The 16,339-nt window shown below is 39.1% G+C and overlaps 1 protein-coding gene across 1 annotated transcript in view; it reads left to right on the top strand.

Moving 5' to 3' along the window:
* DGKB (diacylglycerol kinase beta) overlaps positions 1-16,339 on the top strand; it is a 565,110-nt gene that overhangs the window by 330,913 nt on the left and 217,858 nt on the right. Inside the window, exon 20 of the mRNA XM_019534027.1 lies at positions 8,661-8,725. Within this exon, the coding sequence (XP_019389572.1) occupies positions 8,661-8,725 (65 nt within the window). The remainder of the gene's footprint in view (positions 1-8,660; positions 8,726-16,339) is intronic.

Genomic DNA, 16,339 nt, shown 5'->3' with positions numbered 1-16,339 from the left:
TGTGGGACTGGCATGAGGAGAGACTCCGGGTGTGAAGTGGGGGGACATCCTCAAGATGGGGGATGCTTCTACATAGGCTGGTGAGATGCAGGAATGGGAGCTCAAAATAGCCACCCACTCTTCTGAGGAGGTTCCTTTTGCTCTGCAGAGTTGACAGAGTCCCAGCGCCAAGAAAAACCATATATGGACAAGGACCTGGACCACTTTGCGGCCACTTATGACACCCTTGCCCTGATTAGTGCCAGCACTGCTTCCTGCAGAGACCCCATAGTCTACTGAACTAGGGGTGGTGGGAGAGGCTGCCCCTCCTCCCCAAACAGCATGCCATGCCATGCTTCAGGAGTCTTCCTAGGGGGCAGCAGGAATGGGGATCCCATAGGAGGGACACCAGGGTACCAGGTGGGGTCCCTACCATGTCCTGACTGGAGACTAGAAGAGTGGGAGGTGGACCCAGGAGAGGAGGAGTGGTGTGACAGAGCTGGTGACCCGTGGTCCAGGGAAGCAGAAAGGCCCCTGGCAAAGCCCGCACCAGTGGGCAACAAGAGTGGGACCCGGCTGGGTGCCTGAGTCTCAAAGCCAGAACCATCCATGATGCACCCTCTGTTCTCAACTGATCCATTCCCCTCCAGCCCCGGTGGTCACCCCATATATGCAGGCCCCACAAGTGGTTGCAGGACAGTCCCAGCAGAGCACTTGAAACCAAGGAGAAAGTGCTGCCCGTCAGTCCACCAGGGTAGGCTGTTGCTGGGATAGTAATTGACATCAGAGGCCACCTGCCCCAGCTTGTCTACCTGCCAGGAGGATTGTCCAGGGTGGAAGCTTTTCTACTTCCTGTGACCTCTCACTTGGCCGGGGTCCCACTGTAGGCGAGTACCTCAGCCATGGAAAGTATGGGCAGCCCCTGGGTTTGATCTTGCTGTGTGAGGTGGGCCCCAGGCATGGCTGAGGGTCATGGGATCAGGGTCCCTGCAGGGGGAAATTGGGCCCCAGAGGCATTAGGGTAACGGGTTGGGGGTCCCATGAGGGAGTGCCAGGAATCCACGGCCTCCGATGTGATGATGCTTCTCACCCTTTAGCTACCCCCCACCCCTGCCCCATAGCCCTCTTAGGCAGACAGTAGGGGTCACCCACCTGTGTAGCTTCTACACAAAGAAATCCTCTTCCCTGTGCCCCCTTTCAGTTTCAGTATTGAATTCAGCCCCTGCAGTATTCCCCCGACTCCAACCACCTCCCTGTTCCCCATCCTAACCAACCCTCTTGGGTATTTCACTCTTTTCACAAACCGCCCCTAGCCCTGCCTCCGCCCCCACTCCCACCCCTTCCAAAGGTTTGCTGGTTTGCATCAATGGGAAGGTGCACCAAATTGTGACATGGGAAAAATTCAACAGGTTTTCTTATTAAAAGCAAGTTTGGCAACTGCAACTTTGAAAGCTCAGGCATGTCTCTTTCTCACACTGAACTCCCCCACATCCTGGTGTGCGCCTCCCAGGGAAATGTTCTGGGAAGAATGGTGTCCAGGCAGCTGGGGTTGGGCTGCTTGGGACACAGAGCCAGAGGACCCCAGGCCAGGAGATCCATCCTCTGCTGCCAGGGCACAGGCACTCAGAGACTTAAAGCCCTCTGGCCTCTGGTTTTTTGAATGTCTGTATGTAGCCTTAGAGACTAACTGGTTTCCAGAGGCATAAGCCATCATAGGTAACAACCTACTTGATCAGGTGCTAAGTTAAAAAGCACTAGCTGAAAAATGGGAATAGTGTGTAGACTCATTTATAGTTAGGCTGGTTTTAATGTGTATTGTCTTAACTCCATATTAAAGATTGCTGTTAATCTTACCTCCTTTTATATCTGTCAAAAGATTTTAAAAAAAGTTGTTTTCCACTGGCCTATTTTTATTATAATTTATTATTTAAAGGATTAATTTATCTGGGTCATTCTTGTACATTTTTGATGTCCTCAAAAGGTAGGAAAGTCAATATTTTGTAAAAGGTATAGTTTTTCATCCTAGAAAGTATGTTTGCATTTCAGCCCAGAACAAATATCAATTAACTTTAAAGTAACTAAATAACACTTATGTGAATTATCAATTCCCAACCAGTAACAGGCTGTTAAGTAGCAATTCCAGAATAGCTGCTCAATTTTTTAATCTATTAGATAACTCAGTGATACCTATAAGTATGCTTTCCTAATCACTGTCCTTGGTTATGTATATCAGTTTTCTTACAAGGATTCTTGTATCAAGCCCAAAGTTCAGTTCTCAGACAATAATTGCATGGCAGGATATCCAGAGGATTCAGTGGTGAAGATAATCATTCAAAAATGTTATTTTATATTCTTAGAAACATGAATGTGGTGGGGAGGACAGTTTGGTTTATTTTACACTTGTTCACCTGGAAATGGAGTATAGCTTCAACCACATGAAAAGAAATTAAATATCCATTAAACCAGTGTTGCACCATCAAGTGTACTTAGGCTCTCTTGATGAGTCTGGTTTAGAGATGATGCAGTACAGTTATATAGTCAAGTGGGTGCATCTACACATACACTTTGAGTATCTCATCAAATGAATAGTTTTGTCAAAATCTTCCCAAGGAATCTCCATGTTTTAGCCACGTATTTTTCACTCTGTACCATAATATATCAATTAGCTGTGTATTAATTGTCCGCTCCTCAAAAGAATCATTACTTCCATATTCTTCTTGTCTACTTAATCCGTGAATCATTTCCAACCCTCCATTGACTCTTCCATCTCCACCCTGTCGTAATATTTCTGAACATACTGTCCTTGCCTAGCAATTCATGGAGACGTATTTGTATGGCTAGCTTACTTGGAAACTTTAATTACAGCAGCTGTAATTGTTCATAAAAACTGTTCTATGGTCACCAGCCATGGAGCGGTTGTCTGGATAGAGAGATGGTCTTCTCTTGCTATGACTTGAGCACTGATTGTAAGAAGACGCTTGGGTGGCTCTTGAATTTGAATTGTCATCTCTATCTACCGGTGATCCTCATCACACAATCTGGTGTGTTTCCTTGGTTTTGTCAGAAATTGGTTTCCAGGCTTCCTTATCATACTGGTCAAATCTTGTAGGGGAAGTATCTAGTCACTTAAAGGTGAACACAGGGCTCCTTTATGTATGGGCCCTACTTGCTCTTTCCTATTGATGTCTTGGAGTGAGTGGTAGGCTTATGTACTGGGTTGTAAAAATTAGGTGCTGCCATGCTTTCCTAGTGGCACAGTTTTGAAATACTGGAGTGTTTCTCTTGTAGCAACTGACACGCCTCTGGCATTAATAAACCCCACTTGCAGCTAAGCAGAGTGAACAACAGATAACTCGTCCCCACCTTCAGAGCAGGCTGGAAACAGTAGCATACAGTACCAGTCAGAGTCTTGATCACTGTCTACTATAACCACCCACCTGTGCATGGAATCAGCCTAAAGATTTCAGGGAAAGTTTGTGTAATGATTGTTTAAGAGAGAAACCATATGTATTTGGTTCAATTCGCATCAAAAGTGCATGTGCTAGCTCTCTGCTTCCCCTATCTCTGGTAAAAGGCTCATAATATGGATGTCATAAGACAAAGAGAATATGGATAGGATTGCTAAGTATTGATTCCTAGTTGTTATACACAGTCGGTGCATCTACACATACACTTTACTGCAGTTTACTAATTAGCTCTGCAGTAAAGCATCACAGTCTATACATGTGCATAAGGGCTGTGCGAAACAGCACCATTTCATTTCAACTTCTGTTTCACCATTTTGATGGAACGGTGTTTTGTTTCGTCACTTTGTTTCATTTCAAAGCACTGTTCTGTTTTGTTTTGTCAAAACTGTTTCGCAGTTTCGCTCTGTGGGACTGGCAGAGCCACTCAGAGTGCAGTCCTGGCTCTCCCCTGCCTCCTGCCACTGGGCTGTTTCGAAACTCAAAATGTTTTGAAACTTTTGTGCCCTCATTTCATTTCAAAGCTGTTTCAAAGTCTTGTGTTTCATTTTGATTTCACTGTTTTGAGTTTGAAATGCATCAAAACAGCTTTGAAATGAAACACTTGTTGATATTTGGCACAGCCCTAATGCGCATATATTAGGACACAGTAAATTAATTAACTCTTCTGTAAGATAGTAGTCAGAGACGGTACTATCCTACAGTGGAGTACTTTACTGTGCCCAGATGTTCACATAGATGCTGACTGGGTGCATTAATTGCACCCAGTCAGCTGGGGCCAGATCCGTGGCTTGTGCCAGCCCCTTCACCACTCAACACTGCCACCCAGAGCCCAGGGCTAACTCCCCAACACTTCCTGCCAGCCTGGGTCTGCTCCACCCTAGTTCTAATTGCTGCAGTCCTGGGCACATGTGTAGATGCTGCACTCAGGAGCGGTTAACTCTAGCACAAACTGCCCCAGAGTTTATTGTGGTGCCTTAATAGCACGTGTCGATGCATCTATTAAGAGGCAGAACTTCCGCTCATCTCCACTTGCAGCTTCCTGCTGCTGATCCTCTTCAGCCCCTGTGGTTGGTTTACATTTTTTACACCAGCTTATGAAAGCCCTAGATATATATTTTAATGAAAGCTAACATACATTATGATGAGAACAAAGTGCCCCCCGTTAACAAGGGGCTAATGTAAGCTCCTTCCAGCTCATCTATGATACAGAACCCTGACAGTGGGCCAGGCCTGGCAGCAGGACTGGATGTGATAGAAGATCACTGAGTAGGACTTGGAATCAGCTGGTTTAAGAATAGTGAATGATACTATCAGTAGATTGAAGAGAATCCTCAATAGCTCCCCTGTCTTGGAACCTATCGGTAGGTAGACATTAGTGACCCATCTAGACTTTCCCTAAGCCTGAAGGAGGGTGTTTGTGCCCCAAAACTTGCAAAGAACAATTTTTCCAAGTATTTAGTTGGTCTAATAAAAGATATCGCATTTACCCAAAGAACTTCATTCATCTAGTTTTACCCTTGGTAAAGAATGTTGTAGTCTTTCTCCAATTTTTTGCATTAAATTTGTCTGGGATGCATCTGTCTTGTGTTTAGCCCTTCAAAATTGATCTTTATGCATTACGTTTTTTACCTCTCAGCTCATTAAGTTCCTTGATCTGTTTTGGAGTCAGAAAATGTTCAGGCAGGAGAAAATTTCAATCAAATCAACCTTCCATGGAAAAACAACTGCCTGTTTGCCATCTGCAGTGGGCATTGATCCCTAGCTTGTTTGTGCCTTGCATTTGTTATGCATGAGTAAGCACATTAGCCTTTTCATTTCATTCATTAGACAGTAAGTCTTTGATTAGTGTTTTCTAGTTTCTGTCAGATATACTACTACTAGTTTATTCATTTTGTCCCAGGTTTCCCTTTTACTTTTGTTTTAACATAGAGGAAATTTAACAGTTAAGCACAATTGTAGCCTTTTTGGCCTTTTTTCCCATAGAATTGCTGAAATATATACTTTTGTCTCATTGAAGTATCTGTTGTGTGGATGATGTATCAATGACTTTACCTTTTAAGTAGACTGATTATAATGAGATCCAGGACATCTGGGACATCAGGGACACTACCCTCCCCACTCCTCCAAGCGCTCTCACAGGTTGGCAGGGGCACTGCGTGCTGGGTAGGCAGCGGTACCTGCCTGCCCACCTACAAGGTACTCCATGCCACTCCAACTCCTGGCCAGACTATGTCCCACACCCCTGCATTTCTAGGATGCCCTCTGTAAATCCAGATAGGCAGCTGGGACCAGCCTGTGAAATCCCAGACTGTCCCAGCTAACCCAGCACATATGGTCACCCTACTTCTCAGGCTAATGCAGTGATTTTTTTTTCAGATAGCAGTGTTTCCTCAGATTAGCACTCAAGTTTGACTGCTAGCCTCATTTTATTCTTAAATGGAGACAGGTAGCAAGCCATGTTAGTGTGAAGTCAGGCAGAAGATATACCTTATAGACTAACTAAATCAGAGATGTATTAAGTTTTCATGAACCAAAGCTCACTTTATCAAATGCTATGAAAATACATGGAAAGAAATGGCAGTCAAATAGAGTTATTTGAATACAGAACATCTGACAGCATCTGATGAAGTGAGCTTCAGCTCATGAAAGTTTACGTTACATATATGTATATAATTAGTCTGTAAGGTGCAAATCTATTCTGCCTTCTACATGACTTCCGATAAACATGACTAACTGCATCTCTTCAAAAAGCATCTTGATGTTCATCTTGCTGGGGTCAGCGGTCTTTCTTGCCCAAGTGCAGGGGGGCTGCAACTGATGATCTGTAATGTCCCTTCCATCCCCTAACAACTGTGAAATTAATTCAAAAGCTAGGAAACTGTTGAATGTAGGAGTGAAGGAAGAGGGGCTGCAATGCTGAGAAAGCCAAACAAGTAATAAATCCATAGGGACACAGAGATAAAACAAAACAAAAAAAACAGGTCATAATAATTTGTAATCCCTGCTGAGACCATACTTTACACAATCTGGTCTGTGGATATTTCTTGTTCCACAATGTTACCGTGTTAAAGTTTTGATGAATAAGCTACTCTGAGGTCAGCCATGAGTTATCCATGAACGGCTTGAGTGTTCTTCCACGGCCTTTTGTGTGTTTCTGAAGTTGACATCAGATCAGTTTCCCCTCTCTTTCATGTACTGATTGTCCTATCTGTCCAATATAGACAGTAGAGAGGCAGTGTAAGCAGCTGATGACATAAGATGCATCCATATATGTGCATCGTTACTGTGTATTTATTTAGTACTTGTATTAATAAGTACTAAATAAATACTCAGTAACCGGACTTAGTGCACAGTAGTGCCAGTGAACATCTTCTAAGTGATGCCACTGCACGATAGCCTAAGACTACTGCACAGTAGCGTATTGGCACTATCTGTGCTGTGACGTGCTACTAAGCAGTATCTTTTGGCTACTGCATAGTCAGTGTCTCGCGTAGATGCGACCACTGTTTGGAGGATTGTGTAAAGAATGGTTTGAACAGGGACTGTGGATTGTTATCCCATTACCTGGATTAGCCTTTTTGACCCTCTTTGTCCCTATGGGTTTATTACCTGTTTGCCTCTCTCAGCACTGCTCTCCACTTCATTCCCTGTTTTTCGTCTTCAAATCACTGTCTCTATTTGATTACCTGTTATGTGCATGTCCTTTCATAGTGTCAGATGAAATGAGCTCTGGCTCACAAAAGCTTATGCATTAGTTAGTCTACAAGGTGTACCTGTACCCTTTATTCTTAGTGTTTTACAGCTCCAGTATCACATGTAGTAGTGAATGTTTGCTATGTAAACTTTGCGACCTTCTATAACTAAAGTGATTAGTGAATCAATAAGATAAGAAAGACAAAACAATGATTTTTGAGATGCTCCATAGGGAAATTTCAGATGGCAGTTTAGGTGAGAGGTCAAGCTGATAAACCTGGTTTTTATTAACACTGTTGCTTCTCTCATAATACCTATACTTTTCTTTTCTTTTCCTGGTGGAGCTACAGTTCCCTCACCTTCCCTGCCTTTGGTTTGATGTATATGAACTACAGCAAAATATTTTTTACTAAAATATTCTGTTTCTGCAAAGCACATGGTACTTGTAAAATGCATGACATGGAAGTATAAGCTGAAGGTTTCTCTGACCGATTTTTGAGATGAGAGACAGTTAGCCATGTTAGTCTGAAGTAAAGTAGAAGGCAGGGTGTATTTGCACTTTTTTGAGATACTTTGCTCAGGTCTTAATTAATGTTTTAAGTGATATCACTTGTGAATAGTTTGATTGGCAATGCCAAATGCATACTGCTCAAAATCTTTATTCCATGTTACATCATCATCAGTGACTAAAGTGTGTGTGTGCTCATGCTTGTAAAAGCTTATCTTTTTCTTTGTTGTTTTTCATGTATAATCTGAAAGTGCTTTACATCCTCTTTATCAGATAATTTAACTAACTGTATCAGTGTGCATATGTATTATAAATATTACATGAAAATTTAAAAACTAATTTTTTTCCTAAAGTGTTCATGCATTAGTAGACTATATAAAACAGCTGGACCTGCCTCTGATGTGGTAGTGCCATTTTGGGAATCTAACGTCAGCTAAAATGGAGCTTTTCAATGTCAGTATTTTTTGTTTGCTTGTTTGTTTGACTGTAGTGAAACATTGCCCCATACTTGTATTAGAATGGATTTATTTAAGCCAAAGTAATTTTAAATCACTGGCTTTAATCGGAATTAAATCACCAAGGAGAAGACAGTGATTTAATAATCAATATAATTTTTTGCTTTTGACCTTTTGTCTATCTTCTTACAAAAAATCAGTTCTCATTAGTTGATAACCATTAAAATGTGTTAAGAAATATAGCCTTTATTTTAAATCTGGTATTTTTCTGTTAATCTTTATGACCATTTACTTAAGCAGTTATGTGGCAGGACATGAATTTATTCAGATTCTCAATATTTACTATTATGTTCAAATATTGGGAATGATTAATTACTACTTTACTAGGTTATTAATATTATAGTCAGGATTAGTTTTGATCTGCATTTGGATGGAAATAGGAATTCAATTAAAATGCATAAAACGTTATATCATTTAAATGCACTGATAACAGTTTGGGTTTGGTATTATGCATTTCCCCACAAGTTTTACAGGTGTGATTTTTTTTTTTCCTGTTAGGATGCTTCAATTGCACACAGATTCCACATCATGCGAGAAAAACATCCAGAGAAATTCAACAGCAGGTAAGACACTTGAATAGGCACTTGGCTAGGATCATCAGGGACAATCCTGCCTTGAGCATGGGTCTGAACTAGATGACCTTGTGAAGTCCCTTCCAGCCCTACTTTCCTCATGATCCTAAGAACACAAACATTATCTGTATAAGAATATGTTGTTTCCATATATGAAATACGTGTTTTTTATGAGAAGGTAAGTTTTGCATATCCCTTTATAAATCTTCATTATTACTGCAAGGCAGATTATCATTGCATTTCATTTTAAACATGGGCTGTCAACTTACTTCTGATACCACTCAGTTATATCTAGTAACACAATTGAAATGAATGGAATTAGAAATTTGATGTTCTCATATGTAACATGTTTGAGTTTTAAGATTAGAATGATGGAAACAATGCACTGTTTATCTGAAGATCCCTGAGTTGACACTGCCATTAGACACTGCTGAACATTTTATTATACAGCTGCAGCTGGTATCCGTGTGTTTCATTCCCACATGCATGCTGATAGGGGGCTCCTCCACATATTTGCTTAGAGAGGGCGACTGAATGCCATTTAAAAAATACATGCTTCTTATTAAGAAACACTGGGTATATATACACCGATAAACAAAAACTTAGCTTAAAAACTTACCTCTGTGTTCCTTTTGAGTTTCATATGGATGGTTATTCCAAATGTGTTACAATGTGCATCATAAATGTGGTTTGTTGGGTAGATAATATCTCTAATACAGTGCTTGTTTGTCTCTTTTACGTGGGCAATTTAACACATCAGGATGATGGGGAGCTGGAGAGTTTCAGAAGCATTAAGTAATACTTAAAGGCACAAGGGGAAAAAAGAAAAGAAAAATATAGGATATACAGTAGGGCAAGCTGTATTCATACGCACATTCTTTCTCTGAGTCAAAGCATGGCATTTACCTACTGACCTAAGTAGAAAGCCTATTCTGCTTTGTTCCATGGGGAGATCCTGGACTGCTTGTGCCTCAGGTAAACAAGCTGCCCTGTGGCCGAGAGACTATGTATGCTCCCTGTCCTGCGGGATAGCAAAACTGCTCCTTAAGCAGTGGCTTCATCTCTTGACCTATGCCATATGATATCAGTCTCGGCCTTACACAGCCTTCTTATTTCCACTGGACAGAAGGGAAAGGCACTAAGTTCTCCATGTTAAGATAAGCCATAAAGGAACAAAGTTTCTTGCCCACTGTCCCCTTGCTACATATCATCTGTACTTTTGATATATGGTAGCAAATTCCTTGATAATCCCCCTAATGGCTCCTCTGTATAAACTGCTAGGGCCACTCAGTATACTCAAGGGCACTCCAGTGGTTCAAAAAGACAAACACAAAGAAATTCTACTCTTTGAAGCTGGAGTTGGTTTATTAGTGGTCTTTCTGCATATTTTCAGCAGTTGGCAATTATAATTTATAAAAAGATCAGCTAATAATATGAGTTTCAGATCAGATTTAAGTCACAATAAATCATATGCCATTAATAACATCTGCTAGCGGGCTCACCTTGAAATTCATCTATATTTTAAAGAATCTGATGTTTCTAACATTATCTTAAGGAAATTAATTACAAAAATATATAGTTCAGTCCCTATACCTCATGTTACTAAGATATTGGAAGAAGTTGAAAAAAGGAATGATTTTCCGTGGTATAGGAGAGTTCTGATTTTGGCAGATTATATAATGTGTCAAAAATTAATTAATGCAAGTCCAAGTACACTGTTAATAGAAAATATATACTTTTATTGGCTAGACTGTTTATAATATGAGTTCTTCTAATAATGCCATATTTTTAGAAAGGCAGGTTTTTATTTATGATATTTTAGACAAGAGATGATATACATCTTTATTCAGGTGGTGTGTTGAAGCATTATAATAAAAAAAGATCATTTCATGAATGTTTTTCTTATTTTCCACAAGTGAAAAAGACAGATTCTGCCAGTTGCTAAATGCAACTTTCCATATAGTTATGTATTTTCAATTGCAGTTTGTCCTGCTAACAACAATAAGTATGTAGCAATGATAAACCTGTTACAATATATTAAGTATATAAAAATAAGCCCCATTTTAAAATTTCACTGAGTCAAAAGTGGTAACTTTTATAATTTACTAAAAGGCAAAATTTTCAAGAACATCTTGAAACTGATAATAGATGCAGCTGATTAAAAGATTTGGGAACACAGGTCCCATTGCTGTAAAAAAAAGACTAATGTTCTTAAGATATTTAGGGTCTTTTAAAAATCTCACTCCAAACTCCTAAATTCTTCTCCTAGCCATGAAAAAATAAATCCTTCAGTAGCTAAATTAGTCTGGTGTCTGCTTTTTTCCAGAAATGTTGAGCTCTTGTGATCCCAGTTAAAGTCAATGACATCTGAAACATTTTTCTGAACCAGGCCTTTTGTTTTGTTGTAGTTTCACTCTGAAGAGTGGGGCTTAGAATATAAGAGTAGTAACACAAATACTTTAAATAAGTAGTATAGACCAGGAAGTTTGTGCTGGATTCCATCCTGGCAGAAGTACCAAAAGAATTGTTAATTTTACTAAGAATGGAAGATCAAATCCTACTTCATTTAATACAGCTGCAGAATTCCATTGAATGAAAAGGAGGCAAAAATGTTGCCGAACTATGACTTAGGACTGTTTTTGTTCTGCATAGTCCTTCTCTTGAACTGATGTGGATGATTATGCAACAATTTGATCTCAGGTTGAATTGTCAGAGCTTGTCACTAGAGAAAAAAACTTATACTTTTAAACTACAACAAGGCCATGATTTGAATGTGGCAGTTTTATATACCTGGATGCCAGTTTTATATATAACTATTATTATAACAACATATGCCTACCTCACTGGGTTTGAGAGAATTTTTTGTTAGCTTGGGTAAAGTGCTTTGGAAGTCACTGACCTTAAGTATTATGCATATGTAATGCTGTTCAACATGTGACAATATTCCTAGGTTTTCATACAAGGTTTTAACATTACCAAATTTCTCAACAGTACAAACAATAAATTAAGTTGTGTATTTTCAAAGCTTCCGATGGTTGGGAACATCCAGGTCCCAGAAGAATCCAAGCTTAAATATATACAAATGTGCTTGTAAATAAGCAATGCACACAATATTGTAATGTTGGGTGATTCTTCAGCTAACCTAGGTCTGAATTCACTAGTTTGTCCCCTTTCTTTTCAGATTAACTGTTTCATAGCATTTTATTGGTTAAGATAAATACTTTTGCCATTCTAGGGATGCTGTAAGAGGTAAATGTGTGAAAATAACGTGAAATAGGTTTATGGCCATGAGTTTCGAGTTCAGTTAGGTTGTTTTAATGTCAGTCCTATTTTCAAAAAGCAACTCAGACATTTGGAAGCTTTAAATCTTACTGAAAATCAGTGGGATTCAGTTTTCTTATTGCTTGAATTATGTGGGAAAATGTTACCATAGGCTATAAAGGCAATTGTGGAAATCTTTCCTTTGTCTTTCTTTTATCATCCATATAAGGGGTGAAGTTAATCGTCTCTCCAATACATTTTTAAAATTCATAGTGGGTTTGTAAAGATGAGTCTGTGGGGTGAAGGTCATATAAATAGGATAAAAAAAAAAGTGAAAGGAAATCAAGCATCCTCACCTCTGTCAAGCAACCAAAAGCATCCCCGCCTTTGTCTAAGTCTTTGTTTAGAAAGTAGTCCTGATGACCAGTAATTCACCAATCAGAAACCAGTGTTCTACATTCCAGCATTTCATCAGCTCTTACATGCATTCATAACTATCAAACTCAAAACTGTCTAGCAGCCAAACACTCTTGAGGATTGAAATGAAGGATTGAAATTACTGCACTTGAAAAAGTCTTGTTCAGTTCCCAGTATTCCTGTTAAGAGCAGGATCAAATTTCCCAATATCAGTAAGGAACAGTCTAGTTAACTGTAATGGGAAACTAGAAGGCAGTAGGGCCTGGGGTGGTATGGGAGCTAAGGTGCACCATTGATAGCCCCAGAGATCAGAAATTCAGGGCCATAGCCAAAGTGCTCACGACAGCCCTGTCAAATTCCAACATATCAGTGAATTCTGCTAAATGCCTTGTAACAAGGATGTGAAAAAGGAAAGGAAAGAGGGCAGTATTTCAAGTAATGCAGGATAAGTAAACTGGGACATGCTGTTGACATAAAAATCTAGTTTGGGTAAAATGTCCAGCAGGAAGATTGGTGCTGAGAATTACGAATGTATGGGATGAGTAAATTCTATGTATATAGGAGATAGTGTAAACATTGAACAGAAAACATTCAGGTTAATATTGGCTGCATCTACATGAGAAGTTGACTATGCAGTAGCTCATTACTATGACACTACTGTGCAATAGTAACGAGCTACTGCTCAGTTTGTGTCGCCTAAAAGTTGGTCGGCAAATTTCCTGTGCAGTCATTTAATACTTGTCTTGTGTAGACATAGCCATGGTGACCTAAAATAATATTCAGTTATTAGCTTTCTATCATCATACTGTAGCACTTAATAGCATAAAATACATTTTTAGTCTCAGCAAACTGAAGTAGGATTTATAACTTGCATTTACAGTTCTAAGTACATCATCTTAGAGATTTTCAAACATGAGTCTCTCCTCCTGATTTATAGCTTTTTATGATGAAGAGATCCTAAAACAGAAAAAAAAATAATCTCATATGCCTAATAATTTGATTAGTGTGGTATTCTTGACCTTGTATTCTGGAAATTCACTTTCAGCTTAATTATGCTTTTATTTTGTGCCAGTATCTGTGCACTTAACCTCTGAAGACACTGGCATTAAAAAATAACACAAAATACCAATTTATTTGTTGAAGAAACACCTACAAGAAAATAAATCCTTTGCTAATGAATAAATATGCACATCTGTCTGATTGTGGATTAGATTCTTGACTTATGTACTATGTGGGTGTCTTCAGGAAAGACCAGTGTAAAAAAGGAAAACTATGTAACTAAGCAAGCTTTCTATACCCCCAGCCAGTTTTGGTACTGCAGTGTCCTGAGGTCAGCATAAAACCTCATCCTATCTGATCTCAGCTATCCACTTGAGAGAGAATTTCCGAACTTATAAACAGTGCTGTTGCTCTGTATGGGTTCCCCTGGTAAAAAAACATAATCGCTGTACTTGAGGATTTGGAGTCCCCAAAAAGGAGGAAGGAAAGAAGGAATAATAAATATAGCCTTGTGAGTAATAGATTTCAGTTTGGTGGTCAGATATAAAAAGAGCAAAAAGGGTGCTTTTGGTCAACTCAAAACAAAAATGTATCAGTCCATAACCAAAATGAACAAAATGAAAACATTTGTTTTGGGTTGAATTAAACAAGCATTCAATTTGCAGGTACTTTGTACCCTGGGAAAAAAAATCTAAATTTAGTTTTGAAATAAAAGCAAAATGTTTTGATTTTTTTCCATTTTCCCCCTCCCCCCATTTTTCAGTTACAGATGTATAGTGAATTCAGCACACATTTGCATGTAGTTTTGGTCAAGCCCAAATGGCATTGTTGGGTATAAGTAGTTGATCAACAATAATAACAAAACAAAATTAACCAACTCTAATGAGAAACACTGCAATGCTTCTTTTTTGGTTGTGGCTGAGCTGAGTAGGGTATGTCTGCACTGCATCCTTGGCATGTCCAGCAGGGACAATCCAATGCACATCCAATCACCCACTCATATTTGTATGCTCCGGACTCAGAAATGTGCCAGTGATGCTCTTCTCTGATTAACCTCAGCAGTTGTTTTTGAAACCTCAGTCTCTGGTGTGACTGCAAGTAGCTTTGTCGGCACATTTCTTGGCCTAGAGCATGGGAATGAAATGCGTAGATATGACATACTCAGGAACATCCCTGCCAGCACATCCTAGGGATGCCATCAACATATAATAAGAACACAGCAGCCCCATGCAGAGACTGGATTCTAGACATAAATTACAGCGCTCTAAAATGTGCACAAAGCACTTTTGTCTACACACCAAGGGTATAATAAATCTGTTTCTCTGATTCTTTAACTCTCATTTCCTTTGAGCAGGACTTTTGCTCACTTGCATTGTAGAGATGAAAAAGTGGTGCTACTCTGTCCTAAGCTTCCTGTAGAAGCAGTTTGGAAACTACAGCTGATTCACTACGCACTTCTAAGAGGTTGGTCTGACAGTAACTCATATTTCTGAAATTCTATATCTCTCTTGGCTGTCCACCCAACACAAGGATCATTTCAAAATGTTAGTCTTTATCTAGAAAGCTCTAGCCAGTTGAGAGACTATTTTGCAGTTTATTAAGCATAGTGGATATCTCTGATGGTGAGGTTGACAGAACACAGGTTCCTAGTTCTGGGACTTGGAGGTAGTGTACTTGGGTGAGATTTGCCCTGTTTAGAAGACTAGCATTATTTTTATGAATGTCAGAGTCTGTTTCTGGTGAAATATAACCTGTGACTAATACGTGCATTGACTCTGCACAGGAGCAGATATCAGACTCATTTGCAAAGTGCTCACCTATGGAATTCACTGCTCCTCAAGATGAAGGTGTGCTCAGGTTTACCACCTCTGTGATGGGCATAATGTAAGACTTACCTCCATTGATCACCTTCATCTAAGTTGATAGTGAAATGTCTTCAGTTGAGTGCTCTAAAATATTAAATATGTACTATTAATCTCTGCAGGAGTGGTATAGGTGTTTTCCCTTCAGGGAAGTGGTACATGTTTTAATTTATACAACAGCCCCTAGCTATTGTTGCCTCAGAAATATGCTTAAAATAACAGTCAAAATAACGGTATAACCATCTCTACAAGAGGAAATTCACAGATTATATGTATTGTGTAGCAGATCAGGATTGCTTAGCATTCTGCCACACTGAACAAAACAAATTATCCCAGCATGTGTTCCACAAGTAACATACTGATGATTCATAACAAACCTATCCATATTCTGTAACTTAAGGTCAAAATATTATTTTCTTCAAATGATGTAAATGTGGCATTGCATTTTATTGAAGAAGACATTTACCTACTGAGAGTAGGTCATGAACGTTTTAAAATGGAATTTAAAGTAGCAATTGGATGTTCTGTACTTCTTTAATTAAAAGCACTGCCTTCTTTTTTTACATGGTAATCTTAAGGCAATATCACTAATCTAAATGATTTTAAGAATATAGGGAATAAATCCAAGGATCTTTATTTTACAAACTTATAATTTTGGCATCAGAATTAATAATACAATGCTTCAGAAAAAAATTTAAAAAAAACATCTTTTTTTTTTTTTTTACTAATCTCCTTTGTAATAAGTTTGCACATGAAGGAAGTCTTACAGTGATATATGAGAACTGTTGTTTCCATTTGTTGTTTGTTGCCTGCTGAAAAAACATACTTGTGGTTTTTAGTTTGAATTAATACAATAATTTTCCATAGCTTTTGAGTGCACACCAGTACAGTGATACAAATCTATAATGAAGCATCCATTGGTTTTTTTTCAATTGGGGGGTGATTTTTTTTGTATAAGGCGGGTTATGGAATAGCTGAATGGGGGAAGTTGTAGCTGAGCTATCTAAATCCTTACTATATGATTAGATTGCATATGTCCTGGAAGAAATAGTTACATCAAGTTCTG

The sequence above is a fragment of the Crocodylus porosus genome, unplaced genomic scaffold (assembly GCF_001723895.1).
Source record: "Crocodylus porosus isolate Cpor-Errol unplaced genomic scaffold, CroPor_comp1, whole genome shotgun sequence".
In the NCBI taxonomy this organism is placed as follows: domain Eukaryota; kingdom Metazoa; phylum Chordata; order Crocodylia; family Crocodylidae; genus Crocodylus; species Crocodylus porosus.
The sequence above is the reverse complement of the archived record's forward strand: the minus strand, read 5'-3'. Positions and strand labels throughout refer to the sequence as shown.